The sequence below is a fragment of the Hippopotamus amphibius genome, chromosome 4 (genome assembly GCF_030028045.1).
Source record: "Hippopotamus amphibius kiboko isolate mHipAmp2 chromosome 4, mHipAmp2.hap2, whole genome shotgun sequence".
Classification (NCBI taxonomy): Eukaryota; Metazoa; Chordata; class Mammalia; order Artiodactyla; family Hippopotamidae; genus Hippopotamus; species Hippopotamus amphibius.
Window position 1 is genome coordinate 120,428,254 of NC_080189.1, and position 17,898 is coordinate 120,446,151.

Here is a 17,898-nt window from a genome sequence, read left to right on the forward strand (position 1 = left end):
CCAAAAGTTTTGACATTTTAACTTTTGCTTCAGGCCTTGCATCTTGTCGCAATGATCCAGTCCTGCATCATGATTTTTTTGGACATCATCTCTGTTAAAATACCCAGTTTTTTGAGTTCCTTTGAGCCCATTGGTTACTCTGCAGCATGCAATAGGATTTATGTTTCTCCTACTCATGTTCATTCCCATTAATCACTTAGGACTTGGGAAATGGAGGAAAGGCAAGATTGCCTATCAGTAGTTGAAGAAAGTGAGACTGAAAATTCTACCTTATCTTTTTTGAGGATCAAGGTTGGTGGAATTCAGTGCCGAAGTTATTGAATTTAGCTCTCAAAACTTGATTCATGATTTTTGTAGCTTTCATATTTTACATACTTCTGGGGTTTTACTCCTACGCTTAACCAGCAACTGAGAAGAAAAAGCCCTTTAACATAAACATTTAAGATTATAAATGAAATCATGCTGTCTTATTTTGTAATTTTAATAATTCTTATTTTGTGATTTTAATAAGTTCATCACAAGGTTATTTTAAATGTTTTAAAGATATGCTATGTAGTTGCTCTGATGGATGCAGAAATAGGATGGGAATTTATGAATCATGAGGACAAACTGAAATGAATACGGTAGAGATTAATAGGCGACTTGATGAGGATGGTGATGTGTGTATGTGTGATATGATATTACTAGGCTCCCTCAAGGACTAAGAGAGATGTGTGGAGAGACCATTGAATACCTTTTCTTTTAATCAGCTTTTTAAGTCTCTTCTTGATGGTTAGAGCCAGTAGTAGGAAAGGGTATCAGATGAGGGGATGGGCATGTGGGAAAAACTTATGCTGCCAAGGATCTGCTTCTTTTTTTATACTCATAGACTTGATGACTAAAGTCCTAGGGAAAACAAGAAAACTTTCTTTAAGATGGTATTCTGTAAGGAACGTCTCCAGCTGTGAATTTAAGAACATCTGTACTCATAGGGAACAAGGTAAAATTGAGTGTGCATTTGAAAAAATGGTTGCTATTGTCACTAAGTTGGAATTAAAAGTGTAAAAAAAAAAAAAAGATATTGCTATTGGGTGCATTGTGAACAGTTATTTACTGCATGAAAAAAAGTTTATTACCAGAACAAATGCCAAAGGATCTCAAGTTGTTTTTGAATTGAAAACTTTACTTTTTATGATAACCTGAAAATTAATCTTATTTAATTTTTGACAAAATACAGGACAATTTACAGTGTCATGAAATGTTCCAAATGACATAGTTTGTATTTATAAAACACCTAGCTTAACTATTTATATAATTTATTATTTTGTTGAAAATGCTATTCTGTTATTTAGTAGCTTAATGTATCAGTCTGATTTTTAAGACCAAACTTTCAAAAATAGACATGGTTAATTTAAGTAATTTCCTTGACAATTGAAAATAATTTTTACTATGTGTATCACAAATGCTTTTTAGTAGCTGAATTTTTATAAATAATAATTGAGGGACCATTGAATACTATTACCACTTGTATTGCACATAATTTAATTTAAACCTCAAATGATATTTCCGAAGTCTCGTCACGCTCATTTGATTATTCACTTGCTTAACATTTGCTTTACCTGCTGAATATGAAGCAGGAGCAAACTAATGATTGTCCACTCGTATCACCATGATACCAACTCTTCATCTAAATTATGTTTATGAAATTATTCCAGGTAATACCTGCTTAGAAAATTTTCTGTTATTGCAGGGATTTCAGTTATGCCACTGACTATATCTATATGTAGTCATTAATGTTCTTTTTTCTCCTTCTTTAGGGTATAATTTTGGAATAGCTGTAGGGAAGAAGAGGTTTCTTAGGTTTCATAATTTCACTGTTGATTCTCTCAATGATGTGGCAATTAAATTTGATTTCCAAGACAGCTTTCAAATACTACTGAATAACTTGGGTAGATTTGCCATCATAATCATCACCAGCATCATTTTTTCATTCTTTTTGACAAATAGTGGCATACCAAATAGATTAGCAGGAAACAGTGCTTCCAGATTATACACTATAACCTTGTCAAGCATTGCAAAATATCTTTGAAAGCCCAGGGAATGTTCCACGTTTATTTTATAGGCCTCTAAATTGTAACAGTCGACTGGCATGGTCTGTACTGCAGTATACAGGAGAGCATCGAGACTCAGTGTTGTTTTCTATAATCCTGGGAAGGGCTGGGACTCTTGGATCCAATTCTTTCTGGAGAAAAGCACAATAAAATAGGATCTCTTTTGAATTCTTCATTGAATTGTTTGTTTTGGTGGGCAGTTCCAGTACGGCGTTTTCCCTGGATACCATCTTTGCTGGGTTATAGCTTTCTAAATTATATGAGATAAATTGGGTTGTGGACTACAGCCCATAACAGTGTTATAGGGAGTACACTCACAATTAATTATTTTACTGGGGAATATATCGAAGTAACAATATTAGCCAGACCATTTGCAAAAATAAATGGTACAGTTAAATATTTTATTCTTTAAACAAAAATCTATTGCCCCAATGTGGATATAGGCTTGAAATATTGCCTGGTGTTTTAGTTTACCAGTGATGGCTCTGAACCTAACATACTGACTCTTGTTTCTAACAGCTCACTTCCTCTCATTGGTCCCCAACGTGGATTCTACTTCCTCAAACTTAAGAAGCAGAGTTTTTCTTCCCACGAATAACCAACATGTTTGTCAGGTATTTGAAAGCACACAGTGTTTGAAGGACTTTCCACATTTGGGAACTTCTTTATTATAATTGTTTGGACATGCATTATTTTTCACAGATTACATTTTATTACTTCTCCGGCCAAATGAACGGCACGTTAACGGCTGGCTTTCAAACTACCTGTGGTGGTCCTATACGGTATTTATGGCAAAACATGGCTGGGCTTCAGAATCAGTGGGAGAGGAATGTCATCAAAATCCAGAGCCCCCAGAGATTTCAGGTATGCATGTTGTATTTTCTGTCTTTGAAGGAAAAAGGGCAAACTACAGATGTTTAACACCAGGTGAATTAAAAGCAGGATGATTAATCATCCCAGTCGTCTGAATCTGCCAGAACTTTCAAGAGCTGAAAACTGAACAGTCCCAGGCAAGTCACCCTAAAAGACAGTTTAAAAGAGTTTTAAATGTATGTATCAAAACTAAAATTATTCTATGTTAACATACATTAATATAGCAGTAAAATATTCAATATGACTTTCTAATGCTCTTCCTAATTTTTTGAATCCCCTCCACTTTCCTTTATATCTCACTATTCAAACCTTCTTTCTTTTCATTTTTTATTTTCAAGAATCACTTCCAAAGTTTTCTCATGCTGTTGAGAGAACAGGATTATCTTGGGTAATGGAAAATAGGCTGTTTGATTTAAATAGTAATTCCAAATGCTGTTGAAGTGGAATCATTGTCAGATTCATTTCATGGTTAAACTCAAATTACTCAATACAGCCTATATTTTCCAAAATAATTTTGAGAATTAAAGCCAGTGCAAGCCTATAAAAGACAACCTTATTTATGCAGCCTAATAAAAACTTATGGATGGTAGAAATTATAATCTAATAGTATAGAAAAAGTCCTGCACACTTTAACATTTTGGACAGCCAAGCAAATTTTTCCAATTAAAACTGGGATCTGAAAGAATTTTATTCTGAACAGATTTGCTTTTTAAACCTGGTTTGTGAGCCAGTTTAACCCAAGTAGGTTTCTTTTATCATCTATTATTAGAATAGTATAATAATTTTATAATTTTGATACAGAATAGAAAATCATCTGATTATGTGATGGATTTAGCACTTGCCTGAATATAGAGATTGAATTGGATTGAATTTTGAGTGGCTAAGAGGGAAGATGGGAGAATGAGCAGGACCTCTATTATAAAAATTGAATTATAAGATATAAGAATGGCATATTTTCTTAATTGATCTGTCATAAAATCACTGAAGGTTGGAATTTTCAGGGTTTTGTAAAGCTAAATGGGATTCCAAAGAAGTTGAAAGAAAATCACTTAGTAGACAGTTAAATGACTCCTAGATGATAGGACTTAAGGAGAACTGTATAGTTGGAAACATAATTCTATCATTTGAGGCGTTGTACTCTCTTGAAATCCAACATTATCAGTGTGTATGGGGGGCAGGAGCGGTATTTTAAGCCATCAGGCATTTAAATCTTTCTGTGAAGGATCTATCAGGCATGGGGCCAAGACTCCCTGTGTCCCTGCTTTTGGTGAGGAATACCATGCAGAATGAGAACCCTGGGCACCAATGATGCATCCAATTTGTTGTGGATGGTCAGGTGTCATTAACCACTAGAGAAATTTCTGGTTATTTCTTTTATTTTAAAGATTCATTTTATTATTTAGTTAGTTATTTTTGGCTGCGTTGGGTCTTCATTGCTACGCCCGGGCTTTCTCTAGTTGTGGTGAGGGGGGCTACTCTTCGTTGCGGTATGCCGGTTTCTCATTGTGATGGTTTCTCTTGTTGCGGAACAATGGGCTCTAGGCACACAGGTTTCAGTAGTTGCAGTGCTCGGGCTTAGTTGCTCTGTGGCATGTGGGATCTTCCCAGACCAGAGATCGAACCCGTGCACCTGCATTGGCAGGTGGATTCTTAACCACTGCACCACCAGGAAAGCCCTCTGGTTTATTTTTATACTTTTTTTTTTTTTACTTCCCTATGTCTCTTTTTTCAGTAACAAAAAGAGCAACAAAACAGAGCCAAGAGTGCCTTTGAGAGGACTGAGTCACATTGACTAGATGCTGAAAGATGAGCTTGCTCAAGTCCCTCTGTCTGCATGCTTTTCTAAACTTTAAGGACCGAGATGGGACTCTTGTCTATTTATAAACTTTATCAGTATTTATACATCTTTTCCAACTTTGAAACAGTGGATGGTAAAAGAGTCTTAAGCTATCTTTGACAAGCATTGTGCCTTCTTATATTTAACTGGATCTTTCGATCAAGGTCTTAACTAGGAGCACAACAGGGATTTGATGCTGGGCAGAGTGAGAACCTGATGCTTGTAGGTTAAACCTTTTAAAATAACTTCTTTTTCTCAGCTGTCCATTCCCAAATAGCATAGTGTGGGGGTTGATGATTACATATGTATAGTAGATAAACATAAAACTTAAAATTCCCAAATGTATTATCTCCAGGGCAATACAGCTATAGCAGAGGCAGAGAGGTTATTCACCTGAGTGCTAGAAAATGCAGCGATATCTTCAACCAAAGCAGATGCACGTGTAGCATGTTAATTTGTTTCTCAAAATACTTTATTGCTGTTATGAAAACAGTGCTCTGCCTTAAAGGCTTTGTAAAAACATTAGGAGACCATACGACTCTCTTGGGATCCTTTGGCTATACCAATCTTTAAGATTGCAGGTACGTTTTAGTTCTGTCCTGTCAGCAAGTGAACAGATGTTCATTTGCTTTTGTTGAGCTGGGCCGCAAAGATATGCTGTGCTTGTAATATTGCCTGCCACCATGTAGTAGCTCTTTCCTGGAAAGCTTCAGCAAGAGGCTTATTTGAGGGCATTTTGTAATCAGCGTCTCCAGACAATATCTGCTGCCTCATCAATTTACAAGCCTCCGAGAATTATTCTGTTTTTTTGCAATTTCCCTTCCATTCTGCCTTCTGATAGTTTTAAAGCTATTCATGCTTCCTTTAAAAATACCCAAATAGGAGATTTTAGTCCCAGCTGGACCCTGGCTTAGCTTGGGTTTCTGAGAAAACCTCTGGATCTGGCTCCTGTGTGGCGACTTTGTCACCTTCATCTGTAAAGTACCAGGTCCATCCCTATTTAATAAACCTGAAGCATATGTTAATTTCTGAGAATACTGCTACATAAGCAAGGAATGGTGTTTACACATTTAGTCCACAAAGATGGCAGCATTTCAGAAAGTTTCTGAAGATTTTTTCAAAGTAAGTTTATTTATTTTGTTTTTATTTATTGGCTGTGTTGGGTCTTTTTGCTGTGCGCATGGGCTTTCTGTAGTTGTGGAGAGTGGGAGCTACTCTTCCTTGCGCTACGCAGGCTCCCCATTGAGGTGGCTTCTCTTGTTGCTGAGCACGGGCTCTAGAGTGCAGGCTCAGTAGTTGTGGCGCATGGGCTTAGTTGCTCCACAGTATGTGGGATCTTCCCGGATCAGGGCTCGAACCCGTGTCCTCTGCATTGGCAGGCGGATTCTTAATCGCTGAGCCACCAGGGAAATCCTCTGAAGTTGTTTAAGGAATAACATCTAGCACTGATTGAGCACTTATTACATATGAAGCACTGCATTTAGTCCTTCACGTGTATTTTCTTATTGACCCTTCATGGCAGTCCTCTGAACTATACCCCATTGTTCACATGAGGATTATAAGCTTTAGAGAATGAAATAACCTACCAAATCCAAGATTAGAACCTAGGATAATTTGATTTCAGCTCTGAATCATTTGGTCACTGAGCCATGATAATTTTTTTTTTTATCATGTTAAAGCAGTATAAGGATTGATAAAACATAGAAAAAAAAATCCAGCCTCTAGATTTGGTCAGATCTAGTGTGACTCATTAAATATTCTTTTGTCTGCTGTGTGGGGTGAAACATTACTATGCATTGCATGGTGCTGATTAACTGCAATCACATTTCTCAAAATTGCAGACATAAGCAATTAATTTTACTATTGTCTTAAAATATTAATACAAAGAATAAATCAGGCTAAACATATAGCAGAAATGTAGTCTCAAATTCTAGTGAGAGCTTCTCTCATCCCTGTTTTTTCTGGTTCTTGAAGCGTGTTTGTCTATTGGTTTGATGGGTAGGAAGGAATGAATACTATGTTACTAAGTATATCACTGACTATGGTTTTCAAGTTGAACGTCTGGGTTCTTGAGAAGTCAGTGCCTGAATTTTAAAAGGATACTGAAGCATTTTTATATGCTATTATCTACCTGTCATTTCTTTAGTATTCCATTTAGAAATGCCAGAGAGTTCTCACCACCCTCCTATTCAGAAACAATAGGCTTTATTCATATGAACAAAAGATGTTATTAATAATAATAAATATAAATTGTTAACCTAATGATACTCTAAAACTTTTCAAAATCATAATTGGAGACATTTTATCTTTTAATTCAAGGATACTTACTGTGTGAACACATGATGGGGAAAAGATTGCTGTCATCTTTTTGTTTCACATGTTTGCTTGAGAAGTAATATTGAATGTGTACTAATAATTAAGAAAACTCTCATACAGTAAATATAACTGCAAGGGTTTCTGTTTGTGTAGTTACTAGCGTAATCCAAGTGAGTTTATGTCCATTATTCACCTACCATCAAAGTTTCCTCTAAGATTTAAATCAAGTGTTTTGAATGCTAAGCTTCCCTTCAGAAGCCATCTTCTCTTAAAATGTTTGGTGTGAAAGAAATTTGTCTCATGTTTACTATTGCATCGGTGCAGGCCATACCTGACTTCTATGATGTTGCCAAATTCCTAACTCCGTTATCTGTTGTAATCTGCTTTTATTTTGCTACTTTACTATCTTTGCTATTCTTACATTTTTTTTATTTTGGCCACGCCCCATGGCATGAGGGATCTTAGTTCCCTGACCGGGGATCGAACGCGTGCCCCCTGCAGTGGCAGTGCAGAGTCCTAACCATTGGACCACCAGGCAAGTCCCTATTATTTTCTTTATTTCACCTAACAGAGGCAAAAATGATGTGGATTTTGGAAAACCTTATTTGCCAAAGTTTTGGAGAAAACAAAGAATGTTAGTCACTTTTCTTAGAAATACAACTACCGTATTACAAACACAGCCTCTGACTATAGGCCCTGGCCTTTTAAAAAATTATCATGGGGTTCCACTGTCTTTAGTTCATTCAACCCATCCGTCTTTTTCAGGATCCCAACCAAAATCCCTGGAAATCTTTTTGTTTAAATACATTTAACTGGAATATCTCATTGTGCCTGGTGGGTCTTTTGTTTTATAGCTACACAGATCTGTTAGTAATTTCCCTTCAGTTAGAGAAATGGTTCTTTCCTAAGGAAAATGTTTCCTCTTGCTGTGCCAGTGGGCCCAAAAGGCAGCTGATTTTCATGCTAACTTTTCTTGTTATACCAAGTTAATATATCATTTAATTGAATCAAATAAATGCATATTGCAAACTCTGAAAAGGGGATTGAAGGTAAGAAGGTAATGTAAAATCTGCTTCATTACATCAGATGTGAAGTTATATGAGTGGAAATAGGAATGGAAAGGAAAGGGGGTTTAACAGGTCCTGACTGATTGGATATGTGACTGGAGGAGAAAAGTGATTCCAAAGGTCATTTTGGAGTTTTGAACATTGAAGTTTTGAGCAGTCTTCTGGTACCATTGTCAGAGGATGAGAGTCAGGGGAGAGGTCCACGTTGAGGGGAGAGAACATTATGAATTAGAACTGACTTCATGTCATTAGAGTGAAAATATCCAGCAGACTGTGGGGATGTGGGAGGAGAGCTCAAGAGGAAGCTGATGTTCCTGATGTCAATTTGTCATCAGCCTGGGTGACAGTTAATGCGCTGAGGATGAATGGGTTTGCAGGGTGAGTGTGGAGGAGAAAAGACTGGTGATTAGTTAACATCTTTCAGCTTATCTCTTTAAATGTGGCTGCTACAGGTATATGCTTAGTTCAGCAAGAACTAGGGAACGTATCTATGTGGAAAGGCTTTCAAGGAGAATGAAGTTAATCTGTAGAGAATAGATTTTTTTGTTAAAGATTTATTTTATTATTTATTTATTATTTATTTTTACTATTGGCTGTGTTGGGTCTTCGTTGCTGTGCACGGGCTTTCTGTGGTTGCGGAGAGTGGGGGCTACTCTTCATTCTGGTGCGTGGGCTTCTTGTTGTGGCGGCTTCTCTTGTTGTGGAGCACAGGCTCTAGGTGCGCAGGCTTCAGTAGTTGCAGCACATGGGCTCAGTAGTCGTGGCTCGCGGGCTCTAGAGCACAGGCTCAGTTGTGGTGCACAGGCTTAGTTGCTCCATGGCATGTGGGATCTTCCCAGACCAGGGCTTGATCTTGTGTCCCCTGCGTTGGCAGGTGGATTCGTAACCACTGCACACCGGGGAAGCCTGAGAATAGATTTTTTAATTGGTAAACACTATTCATATAATAGCTTAAATACTTTAATAACTCTTATAATAATAGCTAATACTTATTGTATGCCAACTGTAGACCAAGTGCAATTGTACATGTAATAACTCATTTATCCTTATATACACCTTATCATATAGGTAATAACTTACTACTTTTATCAGTACCTTTTTATAAAGAAGAAAACTGAGGTACAGAGGTGTTAAATAACTTCTCCAAGGTCTTTTTGCTATGAAGTGGTGTATTTGGGATCTAAATCCAAGTAGTCTGGTTCCAAATATACACTTTGACTATGCTATACTGCTCTCATATGAAACCATCCCTGCATAACAATCTTTGATAGACCTTTTTCAACATTGTCCTGACTTAGAAGTAGTCACATGGTTATTCTGTTGGAAGAGAAGGTGACTTTCTTAGGGCTGCATATTGACAGCTTGTTGGATACACTGTGGATGTTTTTTATATTTTTAGTAGGCTAGTACATAACTTTTGGCTTGAGAGGAAATATATCAATACATTGTGTTGGACAGGAGCAAAAGAGAATGCAGCACAGGAAAATAGTCTGATAGGGCTTACTGTACAGACTAAATTTTAAGCTAAGAGTCAGTGTGATGCTTTGAAACAATAAAATGTTTATACAATGAACAAGAGTGAGCAGTGCACACAAGCTTAATGCATCCATGAATGAAGCCTCACACATCATTAGTATTCATTAGTGAGGTTGGGATAATACTCTCCACCAACACACCGATTTTCTGTTGATTTAAGTAATTAGGATTACTTGATCTTTCCGAGTTTCTCAGATTCATTATACCAGAGTACTTCCTCTTAGTGGAGACTTGCTGGCTTCACATCACAATATAACATTCAGTCATTTTAACAATAAGTCACTGAACAACGATTTCCATGTCAGTGTCCCAAGCTATATTTACATAATGGCAGAAAATGTTCAGGAGGATAGCACAAGGACATCCAAGGCAGGACTATGAACAAAATTTAGAGAACCAGAGGTGGAAATGGAGCACAGATGCAAACTGCCGAGAGCCAGAGTTCAAGATGGAATGTGGGTCCAAGAACTGGTAGATACTAAACAGTATGAACACATAGGAACCAAACTCAGAAGATGATATAGGGCAGAGACCAGGTGACTGTTGCTTCATTTCCCAAACATGTTACCTAACCTAGAAATGTGGGATAGAGATGACTACATTTTCTTGTTCTTCAAAGTGTATGTATAGATCTCTCTCCACTTGCAATTGTCATGGTCACCAAAGTGCTTCTAGGAAGTGACGTGTTTCTTATTTGTAGGGTCTGTGCTGTAAGACTAAAACACAGTAATGTTCCTTGCTCCTTGTTTTTATTTTATTTTTCTTGTCCAGGTTATTTTTCAAGGCCAAATGATTTCAACTCATGAACAAGATGAAGTCATAGCTATTGATGATATATCTTTCAGCTCAGGCTGCTTGCCTGCAAATGGTAAGAACTTTTTCTTATTTTGATCCTTATTGTATAATAAATCCAGTGTAGTTTAAACATTGTTTAATGACTTTGATCTGCTCCTTATTTTTGCCTAATGTTTTAGAGCTATTTTCCATTGTCCTAATACACTGTGTAACAATGACTAGATTTATGCTAGACGTGAAGACAGGCTATTTTTCACTGATGCTGATGCTATGAAGAGCTGAAGGGGGTAATTTAGTCTCAGCTTTGGAAACTTGTAGCAATGTTTACACTGATTGGTTAAATCTTACCCAGAGAACTCTATGCCTTCTAGGAGATGGGGAGAAAACTGGCCCCCATAGACTTGAAATTATCTTGGAGAATCAATTTGACTATGCCACTGAAAGACACAAATGGAGAAATATTAGTTATAATTTATTTTCTATTTAGACTGAAACAACTAGATTAATAAACCACACATCAGATCTAAAAAATTATCCATATTAGTCCTTTGATTTTATTAACTGTATAATATTCAATTCACCATTCACATTGTTCTCAATAGCAAGGTTCAGTGGTTAAATATGACTTGATAAGGATAAAATTAACTTAGTGTAATGAGCCACAATCACATATATTCAGATATATATTCAGATATATATGATTATAGATATTTGATAGATTTTTTTTCTTTTGAAATTTTATCATGATATGATAGAATAAAGATAGCTATTTTGTAGAGAGGATTCCAAGTTCTAATTTGGTACAAAGATATGGTAGTAAAAAAATATTTCAGTAACAAAAGAGATGGGTTGGTCTACCTAAGAGAGACCAAGGAAACTTGATAAAGGGTGTTTGTATGGTGCTTTGATGTTTAAAAGCCCTCCTGCTGTTGATAAGAGCTTACAGGTGTGTGTCTCTTGCCACTCAAACCAAGATAAGGTTTTACAGGAGCTGATGGTAGCCCCTTCGGAACACTGGAACACATAAAGGTCTCTCATCTTTGTGTTGTCAGTTCTCAGTGTATATTAGTAAGAAATCATGATAGAATAAATTGAAATACAGATAAATTGAAATGGAGAACTTTAAAGGAACAGACTATAACCTTCACCCATTCCTAGAAGTAAATAATTTAAGTATAAACATCAGTGTGTTTTCACTAAAGAAGATAACATTTATTAGATTTATCAGAAGGGAAGCAATATACAGTATAGAATCCATTGTCATTTCCAGGCAAAGCATGACCTGCCATTCAAATCTCCCCTATTAATCCTTCTTCTGTTAGCCTGCATGGTGTTCCTGAGCTCAGAGCACAACCCACTTATGCTTGATTTTTAATGAGACATCTAGTCCCTGACCCTGATCACTTCAGCACGGTCTTTATATATCTCAATTTTATAGTTTCTGCAGAAATTGAGGTCTGTCAAACAAAATGATCCCTAATGGTTCTATTTATTGCCCAGTCTGGCTAATCACCCTCAAAGGAGAATAAAGCAATGAAATCAGCTATTGGCTGGACTTTCTGAACCAGCAGGAAGTTAGGAGCTGGCTGTTACCATTTGAAACTTTGTTTACATTACACATTTACACAGGAGAATGCTTGGGTTGTGATTGGGACCTGAGATCGCTTGTGATAGGACTTTGCTATCACTTCAGACATGAACTTACTCTTCATCTTTGGCTCTGAGAACCTAAGGCATTTCCCTAATTACCCATGATCCATACACTGGGACAAAGGCCAGTGTAGATGGGCCATGATAATTATTCAGAAGACAAATGCCAGATTTTTAGGAAGCACTTAAAAGAACTCCTTACCATCACTGTAGAAACAAAATAGCAATTGTAGTGGGAGCCAGAGCATCACAAAGTTGGACATTCAAGGAGAAGTTATGGTCATGTGGAAAGATACTGGAGTCTACAATTTCTAAGACAGTAGTTCTAGATAGTGTTATAACCGTATTGTTTTGAGGTAGTGTGAAATACAGTTTACTGAAGACAAGGCATAATTTTAAAGCTAAATTATTGGGTAGGCCTTTTTCATGGATATTAAATTTATACAAGATTACAAGATGAGAGCCTAGAGAAGAAGACTTTGAAATCTAAGTCTGAAGTCTTCAATGAATATGGAAATCAGACCTTCTGTATGGATGACCCAGGACTGTAAGTTGGATATCATGAACCAAGATGTTTTTATACATGGAAGAGTAAATCATTGTGTAGAAGCAACATTGGGAATTTAGAAGGATGGCAACTTTAATTTTAGGCCTTGTGTTTTATGGGACATCGGAAAAGGATGTTTCCCCTTGGGAAAGCTTCAAAGGAAGTGGTCTTCTTTTGGAGAAAGCCTGTATTCAGGTAAGATCACATAGTGTTCTTTGAAGGTGAGGGTGCAGGGGTTTTGCTTTTTGTTTTTCATATAAAGTGAGGACTGAGGGCATATTTAAACTTTTGGGAGGAAAACACAGCAGCATAAGGGTTAATAATGGAGAAAAAGGATAAAGCATTATGGGATAGGACTGGCACTTGGATGGAGTTGCATTTTGTAAATGGTGGGAATGTGAGAGAGATGGTAAAATTAAGTAGCATTAAATTTTCAAATGAGACTCTCCAGTCAAGGTCAGGTGCTATCATGATAGACTAAACTTAATTAATCATCAGAATCACATAGAAGAGTGACTGATTCTGGGATTCACTGCAGACCTGCTAGATGGGAATCACTGAGGATGAAGCCTATATTTTAAATAATGCTCTCAGGAAATTTTTGTGAAGTCAGGCCAGCCTAGGTTTAAGAGCAGAACTAGCCTTTTGGGAACCACAAGATCTAGTCTTGTGTTGATTACTGCCCTTGGCAGTGACTGCCTTGGATCAGGGTTCTGGATGACTGGAGTCTGTGGTTTCGGTCTCATGTCGTCCTGGTGGTGATGGCCAAGGTAGGGGAAGCAGGCAGAACCAGCCCAACATCTTCTGGACATTTCCATCAGAAAATCCTGCTCCAGGGGGGAGTAGGGTTAGGTATGCATTTGGATGCAAGAAAGCAGAAAAGTTTGCTTAGACGACTTAATGGAGGCGATAGTCATGGCATAGGTTCTTCAGCTCTGACACTGCTAACTTGAAGAACTAAGGGATTTCCTTGGTATTTACCTCCTGCTCATCGTCTTATGCTCACAGAATAACCTCTCGCATTCAGGGCAGGAAGAATGGGGAGGGACATAGTTTTGGACATATTCATTGGCTGGATGATTTTCAGGCAGATAACCTTCTTTGCTAGGGAGGCTATGAAAACCGAGTATTTAGATTTGGGCTCTGTAAGAAAGGCAGGCAAGGAGAACAGGTTTATTAGTTGAGTGAGCAAACATATTTGATAAAGAAACTCAACATCAGCATATTTAGAATTAAATTCCCATCTTCTTTCAAACTCTCTTCCTCCTCCTGTGTTCCCTATTTTAGTCATTGACGCCAATGACATAAAATTTTTATCAATGACTCCTCAGAAGTCGAGGAGTCATTCTTTTTTTTTTTTTTCTTTCGATCTTTATTGGAGTATAATAGCTTTACACTGTTGTGCCAATTTCTACTTACAACAAAGTGAATCAGCTGTATTTATACATACATCCTCACATCCGCTCCCTTTTGAGCCTCCCTCCCAGCCTCCCTATCCCACCCCTCTAGGTCATCACCAAGCATCAAGTTGATTCTTCCCTTTTCTCACCTCCACATTAATTTGGGTAAAAAGATTATTGAGGGCATGATCTTATAGTTCTAAAATTGTCTCCACTTATTTATCATTATTATCTATCCAACTCTGATTTTCTTTGCCCCACAGTATTTTTTCTCTTGGATTTTTAAAAATTCCAGTTTCTGTCTATTCCACTCCACTATTCACTACTATCCACTATCCACTAGATTGTACTTTCTAACATCCACATATGACTAATCTCTACTTTGTTTCAATCCATCAGTAACTCTCATTGCCTTCAGAATGGAAATCAACTTTTTTGTCATGACATAAGCTCACTGGATTCTGCTCTTAAACACCAGCCCAACTTCTTCCTTCTTAATTCCCCCAAGAGTTCCCATATTCTGGCCAAAAAGAACTACCTGTGAGTCCAGCAACACAGTGTTATCTCATTCTTGGGTATCTTTGCAATCTTCCTCCTTCTGCTTATTTCACAGAAAAAAATTATGGCCTGTCCTGCTACCACATATCCTTCCAGACTGAGTCAAGTTCTCTTTTTCTGAGAAGCCTTCTCTTATAGAAAATCCTCCCACAATTCCAGCCCTAGTACGTACGTATGTACGTACACACACACACACACACACACACTGCTGATTTATCTCCACAACTAAATGCTGAGTTTCTTGAGGGCACAGTTACTAGTGTCTTATTTACTTGTGGATCCCGGGCACAGAGCAAGTACTTAATAAATGTATGTTGAATAATTGATTGAACAAAGAATGCATGCAATTATTTAAATAGCAAGTATTTGGGATTTTGGATGAATTCTTTCCTCTGAGCTACAAGCACCATTCTATAAAAAAAAACAGATTTAAATAAAATATCATGGGAATATGTTTTTTAGCAGTATTTACACTTATTCTAAGAATATTATATTGTTTTTAGGTTTTTGTTTTAGTATCAAAAATAAAGATATATCTTAGAACTGTATAATGTAATTTTTATCTGGGATGAACTAATCTGTGCCAAGCATTTGCCATATTTTAGTAGAAACATAGTGTTCTGTCATTTTATAGCAGAAATATAGTTCTTGGAAAATAAGTGCCACTTGGAAATGAATGCTATAATATGTCCTTTGGTGGTCATTTTGGTTTATAGAAATGGTGCTGTTTAAGATATATAGATTTCCTGATAAGACTTCTTTATTTTCTTATTTCTTCAAACCAGTGTGCTTTCAAAAATTTGTTCTGATTTTGTTTTTCTTTTGAGACTAGGGAGTAATTCTATTACCATGTTTTTATTTTCTGTGTTTTGATGCTTTAATGTCTGGGGTCTTGCTGACCCTGGGGGGACTGTCTCTTCCAGGGTGAGCCAATACCTAGAGACAGTAAAACAGCTCACCCTACAGTGTATTTTTCAAATGCAAACCAGCCAGTCCAGAGCCCTCACCCCAGCCTCCTCTTTAGGCTTTCGCCACACACTGGGTAACTATGTACCTGCCTTAATCACCCAGGGCCAGTGCGTGTTTTCTAGGACCGCCATTAAAAGTATCACAGACTGGGTGGCTTAAGCAACAGAAACTTATTTTCTCATGATGCTGGAGGCTGGAAGTCCAAGACCAAGGTGGCACCAAGTTGGCTTTCCTTTGAGTCTTCTTCCCTTGTCTGCAGATGACTGTCTTCTCTCTGGATCTTCACATAGTCTTCTCTGTGTGTGTGTCTATGTCCTAAATGCTCCTTCTTACAAGGACACCAATCGTATTGGATTGGAGTCTACCAATGTGATCTTATTTTACCTTCATTACCTCTTGATAGGCCCTATCTCCAAATATGGTCACATGCTGAGGTACTGAGGGTTTGGACCTCAGCACATGAATTGGTCATGGGGGCTACAGTTCAGCCTATAAGAGCGAGGTGCTAAACAGCTAGCGACAGCCCTGACTGAATAAATGAAATATTGTTGGATTTGCAGGTCATGGCTTTATATTTGTCAAAACTCATAGAAATAAATACTAAAAAAGTATAATTTTACTGTATATAAATTTTTTAAATTTAAAAAAGAAATAGTAACTCTTTACAATTGGAAAAATTCAGATGAGGAGGAATCTCCCACATAGATTAGTAAGTGTAGCATTATCTTTAGGGAAAAAACTATTTCTCTCTACTTACTCTTTGCTATAGAAATATAAACGACTTTCTTTATAAAAGTGCTAGATATAGGTATTTTCACAGTTTCTGAACATTTTCAAATTGGACCATAAAACTAAATTCTTTTTATAATATTAAATAAATCTTTTAGATTATTCCCACACTTTCAAACAATATCTAACTACTGCCTTTCCCAAGATAGGAGTATTCACAGTACATTTATTGAAAGGAAGATCTGTTTAGACTTTATCAAAATAAAAAATATGAAAAAATCAAGGTTTTTGACTCTGATTAAATAGGAATGTGCTTAATTACTGATTCTTAAATAACATTGATTCTTGAACAAATTACTATATAATTTAAATAAAGATTTCATAATATGGCTCATAATCAGAATATTGTGAATATTTTGTGGATATTTTTAGATTAGTTTGCAAGGGCTTTGCGTTAGTCTCATTTATAAACGTTCCAAATACACAAATTATCTCTTAATGAGAACCTGAATAATGCTTATATATTATCCAGTTCATAAGCATTATTTAACTAGTTACTTTTTTTTTTATCTTAGTAGCTTCTAACTACCTTTTAAGATCTAGTGACTATTCACTGAAATTCATTATTGTTTTAAGAAAAACGATAAGGAAATTGTCAAAAGCCCCTGGAGTCAAAAGTGGATGTCATTGTAACTTTTGCTGCAGTAGCCTTGAGGCTTAGACTTCATTCTCTACCATTGGAGAGAGTCTGGCCAATTCCACGTAACCTGTTTGTACAAGATAAGATTTGAAGGATGGCAGGCTCAACACATGTGGCTTCATTGGTATAGAGACTTTGAAATTGTTGGCAAAGCTTCATGCTGCTGATTGTACATCGTTGATGGAGAATTTTAAAAAGCCAAAAATACTTTTCTACAGCTGGATTTTGGTGCAACATAAGAATGAAAGAGAGAGAGGATGGGGAGGGAGAGAAAATGAACATACATATAGATGACATCTTTAAATAGATTTGAGCTCTGGGATAGAACGCTCTAAAATAAAAAGCTGGCCAGGAGATTGACACTTATTACAACCCCCTCCCCCCATATCATTGTTTTTGTGGTTGCAGATTCCAATTTGGGGGACTAAAGTTAGTAAAAGTGGTTAACATTGCTGAAAGCTATTTAATAGCAACTGATACAAGCTTCCTTTTAAATTCCATGTAACTTATACTTGACTATTTTGCTCTTTTCGTTTACAGGACTCTGGTGGGGCTTGTATAAATAGTGAAAAATTAGAGATAAAATACAACATTTTTTAAGCTCTTTATTGGAATATAATTGCTTTACATTCTTGTACCAGCTTTTGAGGTACACCAAAGTGAATCAGCTATATTTATATATATATCCCCATATCCCCTCCCTCCCATGACCCCCTCCCGCTCTCCCTGTCCTGGCCCTCTAAGGCATCACCCATCATCAAGTTGATCTCCCTTTGTTATACAGCAACTTCCCACTAGCTATCTAGTTTACATTTGGTAGTGTATATATGT

At 36.8% G+C, this 17,898-nt stretch overlaps 1 protein-coding gene across 1 annotated transcript in view; it reads left to right on the forward strand.

Moving 5' to 3' along the window:
• MALRD1 (MAM and LDL receptor class A domain containing 1) overlaps positions 1–17,898 on the forward strand; it is a 578,637-nt gene that overhangs the window by 30,091 nt on the left and 530,648 nt on the right. The window contains exons 4-6 of the mRNA XM_057732597.1: positions 2,610–2,704; positions 2,793–2,954; positions 10,491–10,587. Of these exons, the coding sequence (XP_057588580.1) occupies positions 2,610–2,704; positions 2,793–2,954; positions 10,491–10,587 (354 nt within the window). The remainder of the gene's footprint in view (positions 1–2,609; positions 2,705–2,792; positions 2,955–10,490; positions 10,588–17,898) is intronic.